The sequence below is a fragment of the Papaver somniferum genome, chromosome 5, assembly GCF_003573695.1.
Source record: "Papaver somniferum cultivar HN1 chromosome 5, ASM357369v1, whole genome shotgun sequence".
In the NCBI taxonomy this organism is placed as follows: domain Eukaryota; kingdom Viridiplantae; phylum Streptophyta; class Magnoliopsida; order Ranunculales; family Papaveraceae; genus Papaver; species Papaver somniferum.
Genome location: NC_039362.1, coordinates 174,896,601 through 174,915,162, shown reverse-complemented (window position 1 = coordinate 174,915,162; position 18,562 = coordinate 174,896,601). Strand labels below are relative to the sequence as shown.

The window sequence follows — 18,562 nt, the reverse complement described above, 5'->3', positions numbered from 1 at the left end:
GTACGTGGAAAGCATGCAAGCCAAGACATCAAAACACGATGCGTCGCGAAGCACCAAATAAACCCCTAGGAGTTGCTTTATCTTATCCCCAGAAGAGGAGGTAAGATCAACGGTGGAGAGAAAGTCAGCTGACACGGACTGACAGGGGCAGAAGACACTTGTCTGACACGAGCAGACCCCTCAACCACCCGCATTAAACACTCTGCTCAGTGCACGTGTCGACCGACCTATGGAACGAGCGAAGATGCCTCCGCGGGATCGAGGGGGAAACGCAGACCTCTGCGTGATGGACACAAGACACTAGAAGATAAGGTTCCAACGGTCTTCAGAGATGGGTCCCACGTTCCTACCTTATAAATACCCAATCTCCACAAAGGGGGAGGGGGATCGAAAAAACATCAGGAGAGAGAGAGAGAGAATAGCAAAGGTAAGGAATCCCATAGTGGAGAGAAATATGTAAACCCCAAGTCATTCAACTATTCGTGTAACCGTGAATAATATAGTAGAACAACAAACCCCGTGGATGTAGGCCTTAGTGCTGAACCACGTAAACCTTGGTCTTATTTACATTTCAGCACTTTACATTCATCTAGTTCCGCATGCATTTGCTTATATATGTTGCTTTCCTTTTATATTTGTACCCCATGCATAATCGCTACGCACGGGGAAGTTGGAGGAGGCCATGATAAACCCGTGGGTTTTGAGCCAATGAACCCACATCAGGGTATCACCATCGTAATCTCTTTAGACTTTAACAATTGATTGCGGGCATTCGGACCCCGCGTAGTTCGTGTGTCCACAATTTGGCGCTAGAAACAGGGATTGGTTTGTTCCTCTTGCTGTGCTAAGGAAGATTGAGCCTTTTCAAGTTCTTCATTTGTGACGCGAAGGCGTTCCTCGAGCCCTGAAAAAGACAACACCACGGAGTTAGCGTAGAAAACAAACAAGATCACACTCGATGAATTGGGATTATACCTTCGACACAAGCCGAAGCCTCTTCATATTCATTAACAACCGCATCTCGCGCTTCATCAAGATGATCATATTCCGCGGATAATTTCTTATTGTCTAGTTGAAGGTTGGTGAGAGTAAATTGACAGGCATCTAATTCTACCTGCTTCATCGAGTCCACATGACGAAGGTGGTCGACCTCTTTATTTATCTCTGAGACCCCTTTGCTGAGTCTATACATGCACACTTCAAGATTCCTCTCAGACTCAGCAAGACGGGCTACATCGGCACGAGACGCGGAAAGAGCATTGCTGAGAGCATAGACTTCAGCACGAGCATCATCTCGTTCCCTGGCAAGACCAAGCATATTATCTTGGACCCCTGAAAGAGGAATGGACCGCGCCGTCTGTAATTCTTCTTCCAATAGCTGAATCCTAGATTCCAACAAGGAAGTACGCTCGCGGGCTTCCCGCAGATTATCACTGGTCCACAGCAGTGTGCCATTAAATAAAGCACGATCATGGTTGTACAGATTTTGCATGTCGACCATCTGAACATGCCGCGCGCGCCATACTTCAGCCCGAGCATCCCATTTCCTAGCCTCACTCTTAATCTTCTCAACCAAATCTCTAATACGAGATCTTTACCGAGCTCTTTCGTTTCGAAGCCATACCAGCTCGGGGATGCCACCCACTGGACATAGGGTGGGGAGACTCAGACAGAACAACTAAGAGATAAAAGAATGACGACATACGGCGAGGGAAAAGAACCAAACCTGTGAAAGTGGAAACTTGGCTACGAGTTTGCTCTAACTCAGCGCGCACTGCAATAAGTTCTGAACGAAGATCGGCCTCTGCTTCACCCAGTTTTTCTTTCTCCTTAAGGCTTTTCTTCAGCTCTTCTATTTCCACCTCCGCCGCAGATAATTCCTTTTCCCGATGACGAAGCTTAGCCTCGAGCTTCAGAGATTTTGCTTTAAAGAACCGATATAGCACGTGGTTGCAATGCTCGCTCCTCATCATCTACACATCAAAATGACAAAACATTATTCAACCGAAGCGTCCTATTCTCACGAACAAGCATGTACGAAAATTTACCTCCAGCACACGCTGTTGCGGGAAGCCATATTGATACCCGTCGGCAATAGCCATCATATCGGCAACAGAAGTAGGAGGCTCCGGCACGAGGGTAGCTTCGGGAACGGTCAACCTTTTTCCCCAGGCTTCAGACACCTGCGCCTCCGAAGACATCTCCATCATGCGACGGGTATACGCGGTTGATTCCTTTTCCCCAACAACCACAGGAGCAGTATGAGAGACAAACAGAAGATTCTTCTCCTTAAACCAACTCATGATGGCATCCTCACCCTCAGACATCGGCGACTGGGGAAGACTATCGGCGGGCGCGTCAACAACAGATTTTCCTTTGACCGACTCGACCCCCTCAGCATGAACGTTGGCATGTTCTCCCGCGCCTACATGCACAGCAGGCTCCTCCGCACCAACACCTTCTACAGCAGCATCACCATTACCATCACCACCAAGAACATCCCAATCGTCATTAGGGGAAAGTAAAGAGAAGTCCTCGGGAAAATCGAGGGCTTCGTCAAAGAACTCCCCCGTGGAATACATCCGATCGAAAGAAAATTCTTGAGAAGTGGGGAGGGTATCCATGACATCACCAGCAGGGACGGAAACATCCTCGATGACAACATCATCCGCCACTACACCCTTGTTCCTTCCTTCATCACCGACGAGACCAGCGAAGACCTCTTCTTCGGCATTGATAGGGGAGGTACCAGTACATTCCTCCCCATCTGTAATCTCGTCCTCAGCAAACTCTTCGTTCACAGGACTAGTAACTTCTTCTTGGGCCTCAACCTCGCCCACCACCATAGTAGAAGACTGCTTCGGCCTAATCTTTTTCTTCTTCAATACCTAAAACCGACACCACAAAGGAATTATTCTTCCCGTCCGATGGAAGTTATAAAAACGAAACACAACTAGAATCTGCGTACCTGAGCAGCTGAGATATTCTTCGATGGGAGTATAGCACCGGAACCATCCTCCTCGTCTCCCTCTACGACATCAAGGGCATAAGGAAAATTCATGCCCGCAAAGTTCAGACGCCAGGGGCAGAAATCTCCATAGCGAGCGGGAGGAGATTCGCGCGGCTTACTATTCTCGGTTGGCCGCCATCCGCGGGAACCGGGAATCCAACCGTAAGCCCACGGACCTACTATCTCAATGACAGTGGCGTGCCACTCGTAGTCATGATCGCGCTTGATCCTTTCTCGCGCGGGGAAGAGTTTCCGACGATTGGAGGCCTCCGTGCCAGGAACATACTTCAGCTTGGCATCACTGACCTCATTTAACAGACGAATCTCGCCTCGAGGAGCAGGAAGATTCCGAAGGCTGACACTCCACGGCTTGCGATTCCTGCTATTGACGTAATCACCGAAGGAGTTATTGAAATTTTCAGGAGTGTTCCATTCCTTCTCCAAGGGATTGGGGACGTAGCAGGTCATCGACGTTTCCCCCTTACTCCGCAGATAGCATTCCTTCAGGGCGCGGAGATAATTCCCCGATAATTGGGATACGGAACGGCTATGAGTATTTGTGGAAGAACCCTCACGACTAGCGAGCACGTCGTAGTAGAAGGAATCACCCGATTTGTACAACGGCAGCATCAGACCAGCCTCGAAGGCCCCAACCGTCGTTAACAAGTGAAATTCATCGAATTTGTACTTAGAGATCAGCTCATACGAAATATCATCCTCGGGGGCATAAAAACGAACCCCGAAGGCTTGGAGCTCATGCTTCTCCTTGAATATTTCAAGATCGATATGCTTAAAGGTTACTTTTTTCCTGCTAACAGAAACACTGCGTATCAAGGGAACAGCCTCTTCCTCCTCGGCGGGGCCGGATGAACTAACAAACGCTTCAGACGCTTTTCTCTTCACGGGGGGATTCTTTGAAGATCCAGCCGCAGGAGCTACGCCCTTTGTATTCTTCCCTTTAAAAGTTGGAGAAGACCGTAGATGAGGCTCGGGCACTAACGAACGTAAAGGAGGAACGTCAAAAGCAACAGCGCGGGGAGGAGCCTGCGTACTCCGAGTCTCTTCACGAGGACGCACCATTGAGTGATTCAAGACTCTCCGTGAGCCGGACGGAATTATCGAAGGAATCTCTTCCCGAGAAGACGAGGCTCTCGCTCCGGAAGAAACTCGACTCCGACGAACATCATCTTGAGACTCTCGACGCTGAGGAGATCTCGACAACCTAGAATCAGGAGTCTCATAAGTAGGCCGCGGACGGTCAGACACGGCTGCGGAAAGAATAAAATCAAGAACAGGTTACACACAACCAAAAATCAAAAAACACATTCATAGCAATACAACCCCGATAACATAGCAACCCTAAAATTAGGATACAATCTCAATACTCCACCCTCGAAGTAATGGCTGCCTTAATTTAAGATGAAGAACAGGGGCAAACTAGTATGCAAGCATCAGAAAAAGTTCTTCATCACAAAAAAGGAACAACAATAGCAGAAAATTCACAAATCAACACGGCATAAAACAGTGAAATCAAGAAAAGAAAAACTCACCGGCAAAAACAGCAAGTAGAAGAAACGAACAGGGGAAGATCCCAGGTGCAATAAAGACTGACAGAATTTAAGATCACAGGTGCAATGAAGACTGACAAAGAATTTAAGGTCACAGGTTTAATGAAGGCAGGCAGGAAACTTAAAGGAAGAATGAACTGAGAGAGTGTTTAAGAAGAATGAAATTAAATTTCCTCTCTATCCTTGAAATACCCGAAAGAAAAGAGGAAATTAAGGGAGAAATAGGAAAACGTGCCCGTTACATAAGCAGTTAATGCACGAATAAAAGACGTGCCCAAGTATCTAGGAGAAGTTATTAGGAGTGAGAAGAATGTGCGACGATAGTTTTTCTTCAAGGCACCCATTAGTCAGTTAAGCCTGGAGAAAAGGGGCAAATTGTGTACACATATATCTCACTATCGGACACGTGTATACAGAAAGGTACGTGGAAAGCATGCAAGCCAAGACATCAAAACACGATGCGTCGCGAAGCACCAAATAAACCCCTAGGAGTTGCTTTATCTCATCCCCAGAAGAGGAGCTAAGATCAACGGTGGAGAGAAAGTCAGCTGACACGGACTGACAGGGGCAGAAGACACTTGTCTGACACGAGCAGACCCCTCAACCACCCGCATTAAACACTCTGCTCAGTGCACGTGTCGACCGACCTATGGAACGAGCGAATATGCCTCCGCGGGATCGAGGGGGAAACGCAGACCTCTGCGTGATGGACACAAGACACTAGAAGATAAGGTTCCAACGGTCTTCAGAGATGGGTCCCACGTTCCTACCTTATAAATACCCAATCTCCACAAAGGGGGAGGGGGATCGAAAAAACATCAGGAGAGAAAGAGAGAGAATAGCAAAGGTAAGGAATCCCATAGTGGAGAGAAATATGTAAACCCCAAGTCATTCAACTATTCGTGTAACCGTGAATAATATAGTAGAACAACAAACCCCGTGGATGTAGGCCTTAGTGCTGAACCACGTAAACCTTGGTCTTATTTACATTTCAGCACTTTACATTCATCTAGTTCCGCATGCATTTGCTTATATATGTTGCTTTCCTTTTATATTTGTACCCCATGCATAATCGCTACGCACGGGGAAGTTGGAGGAGGCCATGATAAACCCGTGGGTTTTGATCCAATGAACGCACATCAGGGTATCACCATCGTAATCTCTTTAGACTTTAACAATTGATTGCGGGCATTCGGACCCCGCATAGTTCGTGTGTCCACACTTTTCTTTCTACTTCTTTTGCTTTCATAAGTGTTTTTTTTCCTTTTTTTTTTGGTAATGTTTGCTTTCATAAGTTGAAACGCAGTTTCTTAAGAAATTGTCAAACATCTTTTATACATATAGCCAGTCACGTGTCATCATAATGAACAACCCGCATTCTCACCGTTGTACGTGGAGTATTTCCAATCTATGTTGTATTAGGGCTAGGGGAGGCGTGGGATAAGCCTAGCTCGCCTAAGGAGGGCCTAGGTGTCGAGGAAAATTTTTAGAACTCAACATTCAGTCACACTATGGCGTCTTGGACGCTTTTTTCTTAGGCGCGCAGGCTCCTTTTACAATACAATTTCCAATAATGAGTCTAAAAAATCGTATCACCATTTGGTTAGCATTGTATTTCAAAAGAGTGATAAATCAACAAAGGGGGAAATTGTGAAGTTATCACCGTCTGAGACAAAAAAGCGGGCCTCACTTTTGCACGCATCAGTCACAATACTAAGCACGCAAGCAGGGACCGTTGGATTTTTTTTTCGGGAGCTTTTTCGGTGAAAAGCTCGATGAGCTCCCCTTCAAAAAAGCTACCCGTGGAATCTAAATTGTATTCTTTATTTGAAAATAGTGAATATATGTTGACCGTAGATTAAGTTTTCGAAATTAATGTTGTGAGACATTCATGTCTCCCGGGGCCCAACCAACCCAAAACTGTACGGGGAAGGCCGCCCCGGTTAGGATGTGATCGGGCGGCATATTTAAAGTATGCGGCCCCTTTAATTTTCTAACACGTATATAAACTTAAATTCTGTCCCCTCTAAATTCCCGCAAAACATTTCTTTTTTGAGAAAAAATAGGAAGTTAATTAAAAAAAAGTTAGTTAAATACTTTTGTAATAAAAATATTTTTCACTTTATTTTTTACTTTATATACGTGTCAAAAAAAGAAAAGGGGCCACATACTTAGAGTATGCGGCCCGACCACATCGTAGCCGCCCCGGGGGAAGGCTGTCTGCTGGATGGATCTCAAGGGTTCTTCCTGCAGGATTAACACCGGAATTAACCCTGTGAAACCCATAGTATCTGTCTATTAAATTTCATAGGGTTTGGGTCATTACAATACTTTTACAGGTGGATGGAATTAAACGCTGGACGCGCAAAGCTAGTTGCATGTCTCATGAGGGGCAGAGAACGTCGTACCGACGTCGGCTAAAAATCTCTCACATGCGACGACCATAGTGGTTAAGTGAGAAAATATCGGTGGAGGACGGGGTTTGGGTCATTGCAATAGGAAATCTGATTAGGATTCACCCGTCAAGGATGAGAATCTGCATATTATGCTGGACGGACTGAGTAAAGTGCTTATCTCATGGGTGCAGGGAAAGTCGGCAAATGAGCTTGTACTATATATTCCGGAACCAGGGACATCTCATATCTGAAGGGTACGAGATTTTATTACTCCATATACCTGTTAGGACCCGAATACTTATCAGTTCCCAACAATTCCACACGAAGCTAACGGGTCCAACTTTAGGACCATGAATCGAATTCGATTCATTCAGATCCGATTACGTTCTAGGTAATCGGGTACGTGTTGGAAACCCTAATGATTCAGTAGTTTTCACTATATGGTATATTATTTACAGTGTAAATTCTACTGGTCCCATCAAAATAGAAAGGTTTGTTTTTTGATTAGTTTTAAATTGCATTGGATCCGTTATTACCTTCTTCTTCTATTTTTCGAAAAAGAGGCTAGCCTCAATGCATTAAACAGAAAACCGTATGAAATTGGAAACTTTACAGATATTTTTCAAAATCGTAAAATATTCATAAAGTTACAGTATCTCAACCAATTCTTACTTAATAAGTCATTCTATCAGAACTAAAAACAGTTTCAGAAATCCTTCTTCTCTCTCGTAAAGGAGTAATGGACCAAACATTTTGAGACTGCTTTTAATACCAGAACGATTTGTGTCAAAGCCGAAGACACTGACCAGATCAAATCCAACCCATACCATTATCACCCACTACCACTCTTTTTCCATACCGAAATCGGTCATTCAAGTAAAGAACTTCTTGAAAATGAAACAAGTTAATCTCCGATTCTTCATTGAGATTACCCATACGGACCCCATGTTCTATGTACCAAAGCATCTTTCATAATGGGTTAGGAAATCCTATCTCCAATGATTAGGATTTTGATTTGTAAGGCGACGCACTATGGTGCCCATTTCTCTACCCTATCCCTCATATGTAGGGAAAAATTTAAAAATCCATCCACTATGATTTCCCATGTATCTATATGAGTAGGGATATCCATTCCCTACAAGGTAAAATGGATCAGATCTGATCCACCTTGTAGAGAAGGGAAATCACACGGAAACTTAATAGCCTTATAAATTTACGCTTTACGGAAACTCAGTAGCCGTATGGAAATTAATACGGTTACTCAGTTTCCGTAGAATTTTACACGGCTACCGAGTTTCGTTTCTAGTTTTTAAAGTTTTACCTTAAAACTTTCTTTTTTCACTCTTTTTTTTGTTACTAAAATTCTTTTTTTACCTATTATATCTCTTTTTTACCTATTATATATCTTTTTTACCTATTATATATCTTTTTTTTACTCTAAAATATCTTTTTTTACCTAGAAAAAATCTATTTATATTGGGGAAAAAAACTGGGAAAAAAGATACGGCTACTCAGTTTTCATAGGGAAGGAAAAAAATGACACCATAATGAGGCTGCCTTCCTTATGATATCTCTTCCCTTTATTTGAGGGATAGGGAAGGGATGCCCTGCATCATAGTGCTTGGCCTAAGAACTGTACATGAAAATAGAAAATAATATATCTTATAGAACATAGTTATGCTAGTATTTTGGAAAGTGCAACAGATATTTCGATTAGTTGCAGCCTAATGTACTCTTTATTAAGAAAACGCAATTGGGGATACTAAAATTAATTGAGGGATATAAGAAAAAGATAAAAACGGGGTTTAAATAGTAAATTAAGGTCACCCCCTATCCGGGTAATTCATATAATTCCTAATATACCCTTCACTAATCATGTTTATTGGTTAAAAATAATTAGCTAAATTAATAGATTAGTTTGATAATCAGTAGAATAAATCATTATTATTGAATTTGTTGATGCAACAACATTAAATCAAGATATTTATGATGATGAAGGTTTAGGTGAAGAACCAACCCAGTAAAGTAAACAAGCTGAATATACAGGTGCTCCAATTAGTCATATATAGGTATTAATGTATTGAAATTTGATTTTTTTCATTGAATCCGCCATTGTTACACCTGAAAAACTCAGTGTCGGCATGGTAAAAGTATGAATATCATGCCGGTAGAGACCAAATCGACATGGTATTCATACTTTCACCATGCCGATACACAATATCCCTCAATTTTGAAATTGTAAGTACACTACCGGCACAAAAAGTTCATATCGAGCATGCCGGTAGTGGTGCCGGCATGGTCGATTCCCAAGTGAACCGTGCCGGTTTGAGGACAAAAACATACAAAAAAATCTGTCTAAAATAGCAAGTTTCGGCATGGTATTCATCCTAAAAACTATGCTGGCACTCAATACCAGCATGGTATTCATCCTAAAAACTATGCCGGCACTCAGTATCGGCATGGTATTCATCCTAAAATCTATTCCAGCACTCAGTATCAACATAGTCTTCATTACTGCCGGCATGGTCTTCATCCCTACCGAATGTAAAAAAAAAATTCAAAATGAGGAGCCGACAAAGAAGGAGAAGGGAATTTGAAAGGGAGCGGGGAATGTTTATAATTTAAAAGGGAGTAGGGTATTTTTTATGTTTGATTTATCGTTTATTTTTTTAAAGGGTAATTTCGTATTTTCGTCCCAGAAAACACTCCTTAGCAGATACTATTAGATGGATAATAATCCATATCCTCCAATTAATGTATATATATATGTTTTTTAAGAAAACTTAGGCAGAGCCTAAGGTAATAGATTGATAGCAATGCTAGTGGTGTCCTTGTTTTGAAAAACATCAGACCCACTGCTAAGGTTCTTACAAGTAATAGCCAAGTTTAGAGCTTGGAGATTTTTGGTTCTATGAAGAAGTTTAAGACCCATTAAAACAAAAGATACAAGTATTACATTTAAGACTGTTGCTTCATTCAATGTTTGTTTTTCCTTATGATAGTTCCTGCTGAATCTTACCTTTATAGCTTTGAGATAGAGAGCATTGAAGTGTTCCAGAATTTCATTGGTTTCAGCTTGTATTTCAATGTTCATGTGCTGCTTTTTCTCTGCCCACTCAAACGCTAAGTCTGCTCCTCCTGTGGCTCCTCCTGCTCCCCATTGACTTGTGTGTCCTCTGCTATCAACATAGTTTCCTGCAAAATCAGTTATAGTTAGTGCTGAGAAGAACTGATAAGTGTTAGGATCCTGAATAGTGCATATTTTGATTAAGAAACCAAAAGTCTGCTTTTGAGGAGGGATCCCAACATAATTTCTTGTTGTTGTTATTTGGGGATCGGTATCATAAGTATGCCCCTGAGTATTCAGAGCATGGTAGGGCAAAGTGTGGATTCTGGTAAGATCACATAGATGTTCTTGTATACTGGGAGTTGTATTCTTAACATTTGGAGTAATGTTTTGGAATACTAGATCACATCTAGACTTCCATATTCACCAGCAAGTGGTTGCATAAGTGCAGATATTGTCACTGCAGCTAGCATTTTGAAACCAACTTATTAACCAATCCATGAAAAGAGTTTGGTGATCAAAAAGACCATGATTTCCACCTAACATGTGCTTCCAAACATCAGTGGCGGCAGGGTAGTTGAGGAACACGTGTGTCATTGTCTCCTCCCCACTATTGCATATTTTGCATATGGGGTCAATATAGTGGAGAATGCTTGTAGTTTTAGCATTACTTGGGAGGATTTCATGAGAGCATTTCCAGAGAAAGATTTTAATGGTTGGTGCCACTTCCAAGTTCCATATAGCTCCCCAGTTTCTTGTTGTGTGATCATTTCTATACAGGTTCTCTATTTTGTCTTTGTACAAAGCTTTAACAGAGAATTTTCCTGTGCTGTTGAGTTTCCAGTGCATGCTGTCTTCTTCTTTGGAGTGGATAAAAAGATCACTAATGACTTGAGCAGTACCAGGACTAAAAATTTGCTGAATGAGTTGGAAATTCCATTCCTTTTGATATGTCATTAAATGAGCAAGCAGTTGTATATCAGTGGGGAAGTTTGCAGGCTTTGTGAGCTTGTCAGTTGAGTTAGGTATCCAAAGATCCTCCCAGATTTTGATTTTGTTACCATTTCCTATTCTCCAGGTACAGTGGTGTTGTATATTCTGAATTCCTTCAAGAACCCCTTTCCAAATCCATGAGTCTCCATCTTTGGCTTTGGTATTCATGTTTAGAACATTTCTCCCCAATAAGTATTTGGCATTCATCAATTTGTACCAGAGAGAGTCCTTATCCTGTTCCAGCCTCCATCCTATTTTTGTTATCATGGAACTATTGAAGAGTTCCATATTCATGAATCCTAATCCACCAAGATCCTTTGGTTTGCATATAGCTGTCCAAGCTTTTGGGTAAAACCCAGTGTGGTGTTCCAGATTTTTTCCCCAAAAGAAATCTCTTTGTAAGTTATTCATATCTTGAAAAGTTTGCTTAGGTATTCTGAAGCAGTTCATTTGATAAATGCTGGCTGTGGAGGTCACAAATTTTATTATAACTTCTCTTCCAGCTGGATTTAGAGGGGAATTCTTCCAACTTGACAGATTTCTTTTCATCTTATCCGCTCCTGGTTTGAAATATTGGATTTTTCTTCTGTGAGTAAATAGAAGCGAGCCTAAATATTTGTCATTTAGGGGGAGAGCTTGAACTCCTAGCAGATTGCAGATATGAGGCATTAGAGCTGGGTCAGTGTCTTTGCTGAAGAAGATACCAGATTTGCTGAAGTTGATGAGTTGACCAGAAGTATCTCCAAAGATGTTGAGGATGTCCTTGAGGTTTTTGGCTTCAGTAGGATTTTCTTTGCAGAATACCATACAGTCATCAGCAAAAAGAAGATGGTTTATAGATGGAGCATTCTTGCAGATTTTTACTCCAGAGATGATGCCCAAGTCTTCAGCATGAGATAGAGTTCTTGACAAAGCTTCCATGCAGAAAATAAATAAGTATGGGGATAGAGGATCCCCTTGTCTGAGACCTCTAGAGGGATTAAAGAATTTATCAGGGGAGCCATTTATCAGGACAACTGAAGAAGTAGTGGAGATGTACTGCATAATTTTTTTACACCATTCAGAGTCAAAGACAATTTTAGTCATAATGGTATGAAGAAATTTCCAATCCACTCTATCAAAAGCTTTGGACATATCAATCTTGATCCCCATTGTTCCTTTATTATCTTTGAGACCTCTTCTGGTTCTCATGTAGTGAATAATTCATGGGCTATAGCTATATTACCAGCAATTTGTCTTCCAGGTATAAAGGAAGACTGGTAGGGGGATACGATTTTGGTGAGAAGAGGTTTCATTCTTTGAGCTAGAAGTTTGAATATTATTTTGTAGGTGGTGTTGTAGAGACTAATGGGTCTGAAGTGGCTGGGGAAAGTTGGGTTTTCAATTTTTGGTATCAGGGATATAAAAGTGAAATTTATTTCTTTGAGAAGATGCCCAGACTTGAAGAAATGTTGTACCATTTTAACTAAGTCATCTCCTACAATATCCCAGTTGGCTTGGAAGAAGTTTGGTGGAAAACCATCTGGACATGGAGCTTTATCTTTATCCATGCTAAAAAGAATAGCTTTGACCTCATGATTTTCAGGAATTCTGTTGAGAATGTTGTTATCAACATTGGTGACAATTGTAGGGATGAGGTTAATGATTTCAGGGTTCATGTCAGGAGATTAAGCAGTAGCCATCTTAGAAAAATGGTTGGTTAAACATTGTTTTATTTCTTGGTAATCCTCAATCCAATTTCCAGTACTGTCTTGTATAGAATCTATATTGTTTCTTCTTAATCTGCATTTTGTAGTTTTATGGAAATAACTTGTATTCTTATCCCCCAATTTGATGAATTGATCTCTGCTTTTTTTCTTCCAGAATTTTTCTTCAATGTCTTGCCATTCTCTGAGAACTTGATTTGCAGTTTTTAAAGCTTCACCTTTGTTGTTCTTGAAGTAGTTTTCTTGTAGCCAATGTAGATGTTGCTTACTTTCTTCAATATTTGACTTTATGTTGCCATACACTTCTTTGTTCCAAACTTTAAGTTTCAGCTTAATGTCTTTGAGTTTTCTAGCAATGAGGAAATCACTAGAACCAGACAGATTTCTTTGCCAATATTCCAGAACAATATCCTTACAGTCCTTATGGTCCAACCAGGGACCAAAGAACTTGAAAGGAATCTTACCAGTACACCAATGAGGATTAGTGTTAAGAAGAATGGGGTGGTGATCAGATCCAATTGCTAGAAGAATAGTGATAGTGGAGTTTGGATATAAGAGAAGCCAGGATTCAGTGGCAAGACCTCTATCCAATCTCTGCTCAGTGAGAGCAGGACCACTTCTCTTATTGGACCAAGTGAAGGGGCAGCCTGTACTTCTTAAGTCAATTAGATCCAAGTCCACAATTTTGTTACTAAAGATATTAGCTTCTACACTATCCAATGGTTGAATACTGTATTTTTCATTATCATGCAAGATGAAAATGAAATCCCCAATGACCAACCAAGGGAGGGAGTGATTGGTAGCAGTTGTTTCCAAGGATTTCCAAGAGTGAAGTTTACTTGGAGTATCATAAGGGCTGCCATAAAAACCAATAAAAAGCCAAGAGGGGCCACTGGTAGGCTTGATGGTAGCATTGATATGGTGAATGGAATAGTCCATTATTTCAACATCAAGATTTCTCTTCAATATCATTACTAGTCCTCAAACAGTACCACCAGCCCCTCAAGGATTGACATGCCAATAGTTCTGAATATTAAGCTGTTGCATGGAATTTAAAAGTTTTCCATGTTTCTGCTTTGTTTCAGAGATGAAACATATGTCAGGGTTGAATTTGGTCAACATATCATTTAGGTATTTCTTGGTATGTCTTTTCCCTAGCCCTTGACAGTTCCAGGCTATGGAGATAAAAAATTTCCAAAAGTAGGATACAGTAGGATAATTTGAGGTTGGTCTCCTAGCTATAGGATCATAAAAGAATATAATGCAACAATATAAGTGCACATGGTAATGGTGCAAGTGATTTAGACTAAGATAAAGAATAAAGAGATGTACCTCAGAGGTTGATGTTGATGAGCCAGAAGTACCATTAGTCAATTGGGGAATGCTTGAGTCCAGAGGTTCAGCATAGTTTTCAGAATAGTCCTTGAATCTTTTGATGTTATCAGCTTCACTAGTTTCCATGGGTACTGCAATATGTGTGGATTGTTTCCTCTTTGGCATGGTTTTTTGCTTGTCAGAATCTTTAAGAGAAGGAGGATCAGTTGGTGAGTTTGCTTCATCGAAGATATGAAGTGTCTTTCTATCCTTCCAGGCCTTCTTTTTGAATTTTTCAGATTCAGCATCCATCGTTTCTTTGATTTGAGAAAGGGTTGGTAATATTTGGGTAGGGATAGCTGGGAAGATACCAGTAGTGTCTTGAGCTTGATTGACATTGGTGTTTGTTGGGTTAGGGTGTTTGGTTCTCGCTGCTTTCTTGATCTTTAACTTAGCTTGATGGTTCTTGTAGTTGGTGGAGATTTTCTTAGATAACTCAAGTTTCATGTTCCTTATTTAGTTAGCAATTACATCTGGGTGTGGGGAGTTGGGATCAGCTCTGGTAGAAGCTCCAAAAGTGAGATGTTGAGAGGATGAATGAGCAATTTTTGCTATTGTCTTTTCAAGTTCCTTCTGTGTTGCGTTTCTCATTTTCATTTCAAAGACTTGGGATGCATCAACATTAGTGTAACATCTGTGAATGACATTTGTACCTTCTTGGACAGATTTTTGATAAACAGTTTGGGGTGGTGGTAGAGGTTGAAGAGTTGGAAAGTTTTTGTAGTTAAAATAGTGGGATTTTGAGGGTGTAGGTGGGATGGGGCAAGGTGGGGATGGGTGATCTAGAATTCTACAAACTTTACAGAATTTGATACCATTGAGAGCATAAGAAAATTCAAGCCAGTGAGAGATGGTTGGGGTTTCAAAGGCTTAAATACCAAACTTTAATGGCTTAGTAACATCAATAGTGACCTTGACTTCTAATTTTTTCTAAAAACTGTCCCTTCCATAAGGTTTCTTGGCTGTTTGATATTCTCCAACAGGTTGCAGAATGTTGTTGATATCTGGTATGATATGAGTTGGGATTCTTTTGATGAGAAGCCAAATCATAACCTTAGAGAATTGTTCTTCATGAATTAAGTCTGGACCTCCCAAGGGTACACCGACTAGAACCATAAGTTTATCAAATACTCTTCTAGATCCTCCATTCTTGAGAGTAGAATAATCTTCTTCATGGGTGAGTCTGAGAATAAAGTAGTTCCTTCTCCTATTACATATATCCAATTCAACTTTGCTATTGAATTCCCAGTTATTGTTGATGAAATTGTTGACTCTTGATGTTTCAAAACATATGTTGCTGCAAAGTTTTCCAATAAAACACCATTTCCAGTCTAAGGCTTGCTTGGTTCTGATGTTTTCAGGGTTTGAGAAAACCTTGGGATATAAGTCTGCTTCAGGCATTTGAGGGTTTTGTTCATCTGAGCAACCAGGTTTTCAAGGGATGGGTTGGGAGATTTTGATGAAGAAGCCATATTTGGGTGGAAGAGGGGGTAGTAGACAGAAAACAACCAGTAAGTGTATTGACCAATGTGTATTGTGGTGGGATAAGACCAGTAATGATGTTGAGGGGAATCAAGCCAAACTTTAATTTGAAAAAGATTCTTGACCGTGTCAGTAATGCAAGATTTTTGTAAGTAGTTGTGGGTTGTCCTCAAGATAGGCCAATATGGTTTTGGTAGGTGCTGATCAAAGGATGAGGGCATCTCATTATTTTTATACTTGTGATAGTTTTTGTTGATGTAGATGACTAATGAGATCTGTCTCAAGCACCTGCACACAGAAAATTTTATATTGTTATCTAAAGTGTTGAGAGTTTTACCTTGTCCTTCCCATTGGGGTTGGTAGATGTTATATGCATAATCTTCAGAGAAGCTGAAAGTGATGTGTCTAACTTTAATTTGAAGTTGTGGCACGAGTTGATTCTGGTTTGTGTCATATAGGAATGTGTTGATTTTGAAGTGGTCCTTGTACTTGCAGTTGTGGCGGATAGAGAAAGAGTTGTTGACTCTTGCCAGCTCATTTAGAGGTACAGTTAGCCAGGACCTGATCATAGAAATGCAAACCAGAAAGACCTTACCTTGGGCTGTTGATATGGTTTCATCTCCCCGGTAGGCCCTTTGTATTTTATGGGATCCTATAAGGAGAAAGATTGAAATCCACCTGACCTTAGTTGGCCCTTTAGGGTCTGAATGTGTTTGCATCTGGGTGGTAGAAGTTATCTGAGTCATATTGAGGAAATGAGTCAGCCATGACAGACTGGGAGGTGTATCCGAGTCGGTTTTGGTGGGTATGCTTCTTATTCGTTCATTCGTTGGTTGACCCGATGCAGCGTGGAAAAGGATCTTCTTTCCAAGTGTTGATTGCCGCTTCTCATGATCCAATGGTGTGTCATTGCTTGTACTAGGCCAAATAATGTTGCCAGTAGGGTTGAATATACACATCAAGTTGCAAGATAAATCTTTAATGCTGTGAATCTGGTTGCCCCCAGAAGATTTTGACGGTTGAGATTGTGCAACTGTTACTCTTCTTTGCCCGAATAAAACCGCTGAGAGAGTAAAACTTTCAGTTTCTCAATCATTCTCCTTAGAGAAGATACAATTGTTACTGAAAATTCCCCCTGTCTAAAGAGATTTCCGTAAGAGAGTTTTCTTTGAGAGTTCAAGTTATGGAAAAAGGTCAGAGTTCCCAAGAGCGTGTACAAGGTGAACCACAGAAGAATGCCCGGGTCGGAGAATCCGTGGAACAGGTTAGTTTTTCTGTACTTCAAATTGGTGTTGAGTATGATTTGATATTTAAAGTATCTGATCAATTTGGGGATGCTTGGAGATTTGACAATTGAAATTTGTAGGTTGCTACTGCAATTGTATGTGAAGGTTTTTCTGGGTATAATGAGAATCAATTGCACTCTCTTTCTTGTGCAATGCATGAAAGAGAAGGTTTCGGGGTTGAAATAGCAAGCACTGGAGGTGGAAGAAGATGTGCTGAGGGAATGGTTGTGCATGCATCCACCAGAGTTGGGAGACCACCACAGAGGCTTGATCAAGGCCGAATTGAGAATGGGGAGCTTGTGGGTGTAAAGGATGGGTGGGTTCTGTTTGCTGTTCATCCCACGACGAGTGGTAAAGGAGGGGATTGTACTGGTGGATGATGAGAGAATCGTATGTGGTGGAACTCAGCAGGGATTCTTTGCAGCCCCACTCCCTGACAAAACCAAGGAGCAAATTCGAGTTAATGCTACTCGTCCTCCTACTCCTGGAAAGATATTTTTCCCAAATTTGTTTATGCTTGCACCCACTCTTAGGCATATGTCTCAGGATGTGGTCGAAATCTCCCAGACTGGAATTGGCGAAGTTACATATCCACTTGAAGTTCCTAGAGATGAGCCTTTGGTCCCTGGTGTTGATTCTAGGGTTGTGGGACAGATATACAGGTCAGCAAAAGCTAGTGCAATGCGAGGAGAAGAACCTCAACTCCCTGGAATGCCAGCTGAAGATACATTGCCACCACGAGCTGATACAATGGTTGTAGCACAGGTGTACAGAAATGTAATAACTCGAGCTATAAGGGATGAAGCTAGTGCAACTGGAGGAGGAAGCTAGCCAGGTAGTTTTCAAAGTGTTGTACATAGTGTAATTAGTAGTAACAAATAGACAGTAATTTTCATTTTTTGTTTGAGACCAAGCTTCAGGAGTGGGAACCAAAGAAAGAATGGGTCTTTGAATATGTGTAAATGTGGTTAATTCAAAATGCATGTTAATACTTTTAATGCATGAGATCAAAGTGCAGTGCAAATAATCTATATGAGTAGAATTGTAACAGTCTGAGTAGTTTCCCCATAATGACAATGCGTGGTGGATAACAAGGTTCAAATTATAATCATGGCTAGAAGTAATAGCAGGACTAGCAAACCTTGAGTAAAGTAAGTACAAGAAAATGAGCAAAATGGAATTCAGCTGACTAGGGTAGAAGAGATACATGCTTATAGGCCTAAAGTATATTAGCGTTAAAGACTTACCTTCAGGCAAAACAACTAAATTAGAGACAAGAAACATACCAGAATTCAAGTTAGCAGGTTTCTAGCAAATGTTCAAAGCAACATAGAAAGTTAGGTACCTTATTAGTTGAAATTGATAGAAATAGTCTAGAATTGAATCATCAATTTTGCTTAAGATGCTTAGTTTGAGGTTTTTATTTGATATTTTGTGGTAGCTTAGAATGTAGAAGAACTTATTCAAATCAACAACATTACAGGGAGAAAGTTTAGGAGGAGAACATAACTCAGATAGAAAGAGAATCCTAGAAGAGGGGAATTTTTTAATTGAATGAAAAATTGTGGTGATGTTTCCATTCGCAGAACATGATAATCCAGGTAAGATGTTATGGATTGGAGTATTACTTCCTGAAAATGTGATTTGTGTTTCATGGGTGAATTTTGTGATTTGAGTGAG

At 41.0% G+C, this 18,562-nt stretch overlaps 2 protein-coding genes across 2 annotated transcripts; both read right to left on the bottom strand.

Moving 5' to 3' along the window:
* Window positions 1–9,768: 9,768 nt before the first annotated feature.
* On the bottom strand, window positions 9,769–12,186 carry LOC113280112. The gene is made up of 3 exons (XM_026528766.1): window positions 10,569–12,186; window positions 10,449–10,507; window positions 9,769–10,329 (listed from the first exon to the last, which is right to left on the bottom strand). The coding sequence occupies exons 1-3, from the start codon at window positions 12,184–12,186 to the stop codon at window positions 9,769–9,771; spliced, it is 2,238 nt and encodes a 745-aa protein (XP_026384551.1).
* Window positions 12,187–12,701: 515 nt separating this feature from the next.
* LOC113280111 lies at window positions 12,702–13,712 on the bottom strand. The gene has a single exon (XM_026528765.1). The coding sequence runs from the start codon at window positions 13,710–13,712 to the stop codon at window positions 12,702–12,704; it is 1,011 nt and encodes a 336-aa protein (XP_026384550.1).
* Between the last annotated feature and the right edge of the window lie 4,850 nt (window positions 13,713–18,562).

Bases quoted from the DNA above. Each gene is read 5' to 3' on its own strand.
- LOC113280112 (XM_026528766.1), bottom strand. From the start codon at position 12,186: ATGGGGATCAAGATTGATATGTCCAAAGCTTTTGATAGAGTGGATTGG. The intron at 10,508-10,568 runs GTCTTTTTGATC...TCAAAATGCTAG, and splicing joins CATGTTAGGTGGAAATCATG to CTGCAGTGACAATATCTGCA. The intron at 10,330-10,448 runs GTGATCTAGTAT...CTGAATACTCAG, and splicing joins GTGAATATGGAAGTCTAGAT to GGGCATACTTATGATACCGA.
- LOC113280111 (XM_026528765.1), bottom strand. From the start codon at position 13,712: ATGATATTGAAGAGAAATCTTGATGTTGAAATAATGGACTATTCCATT.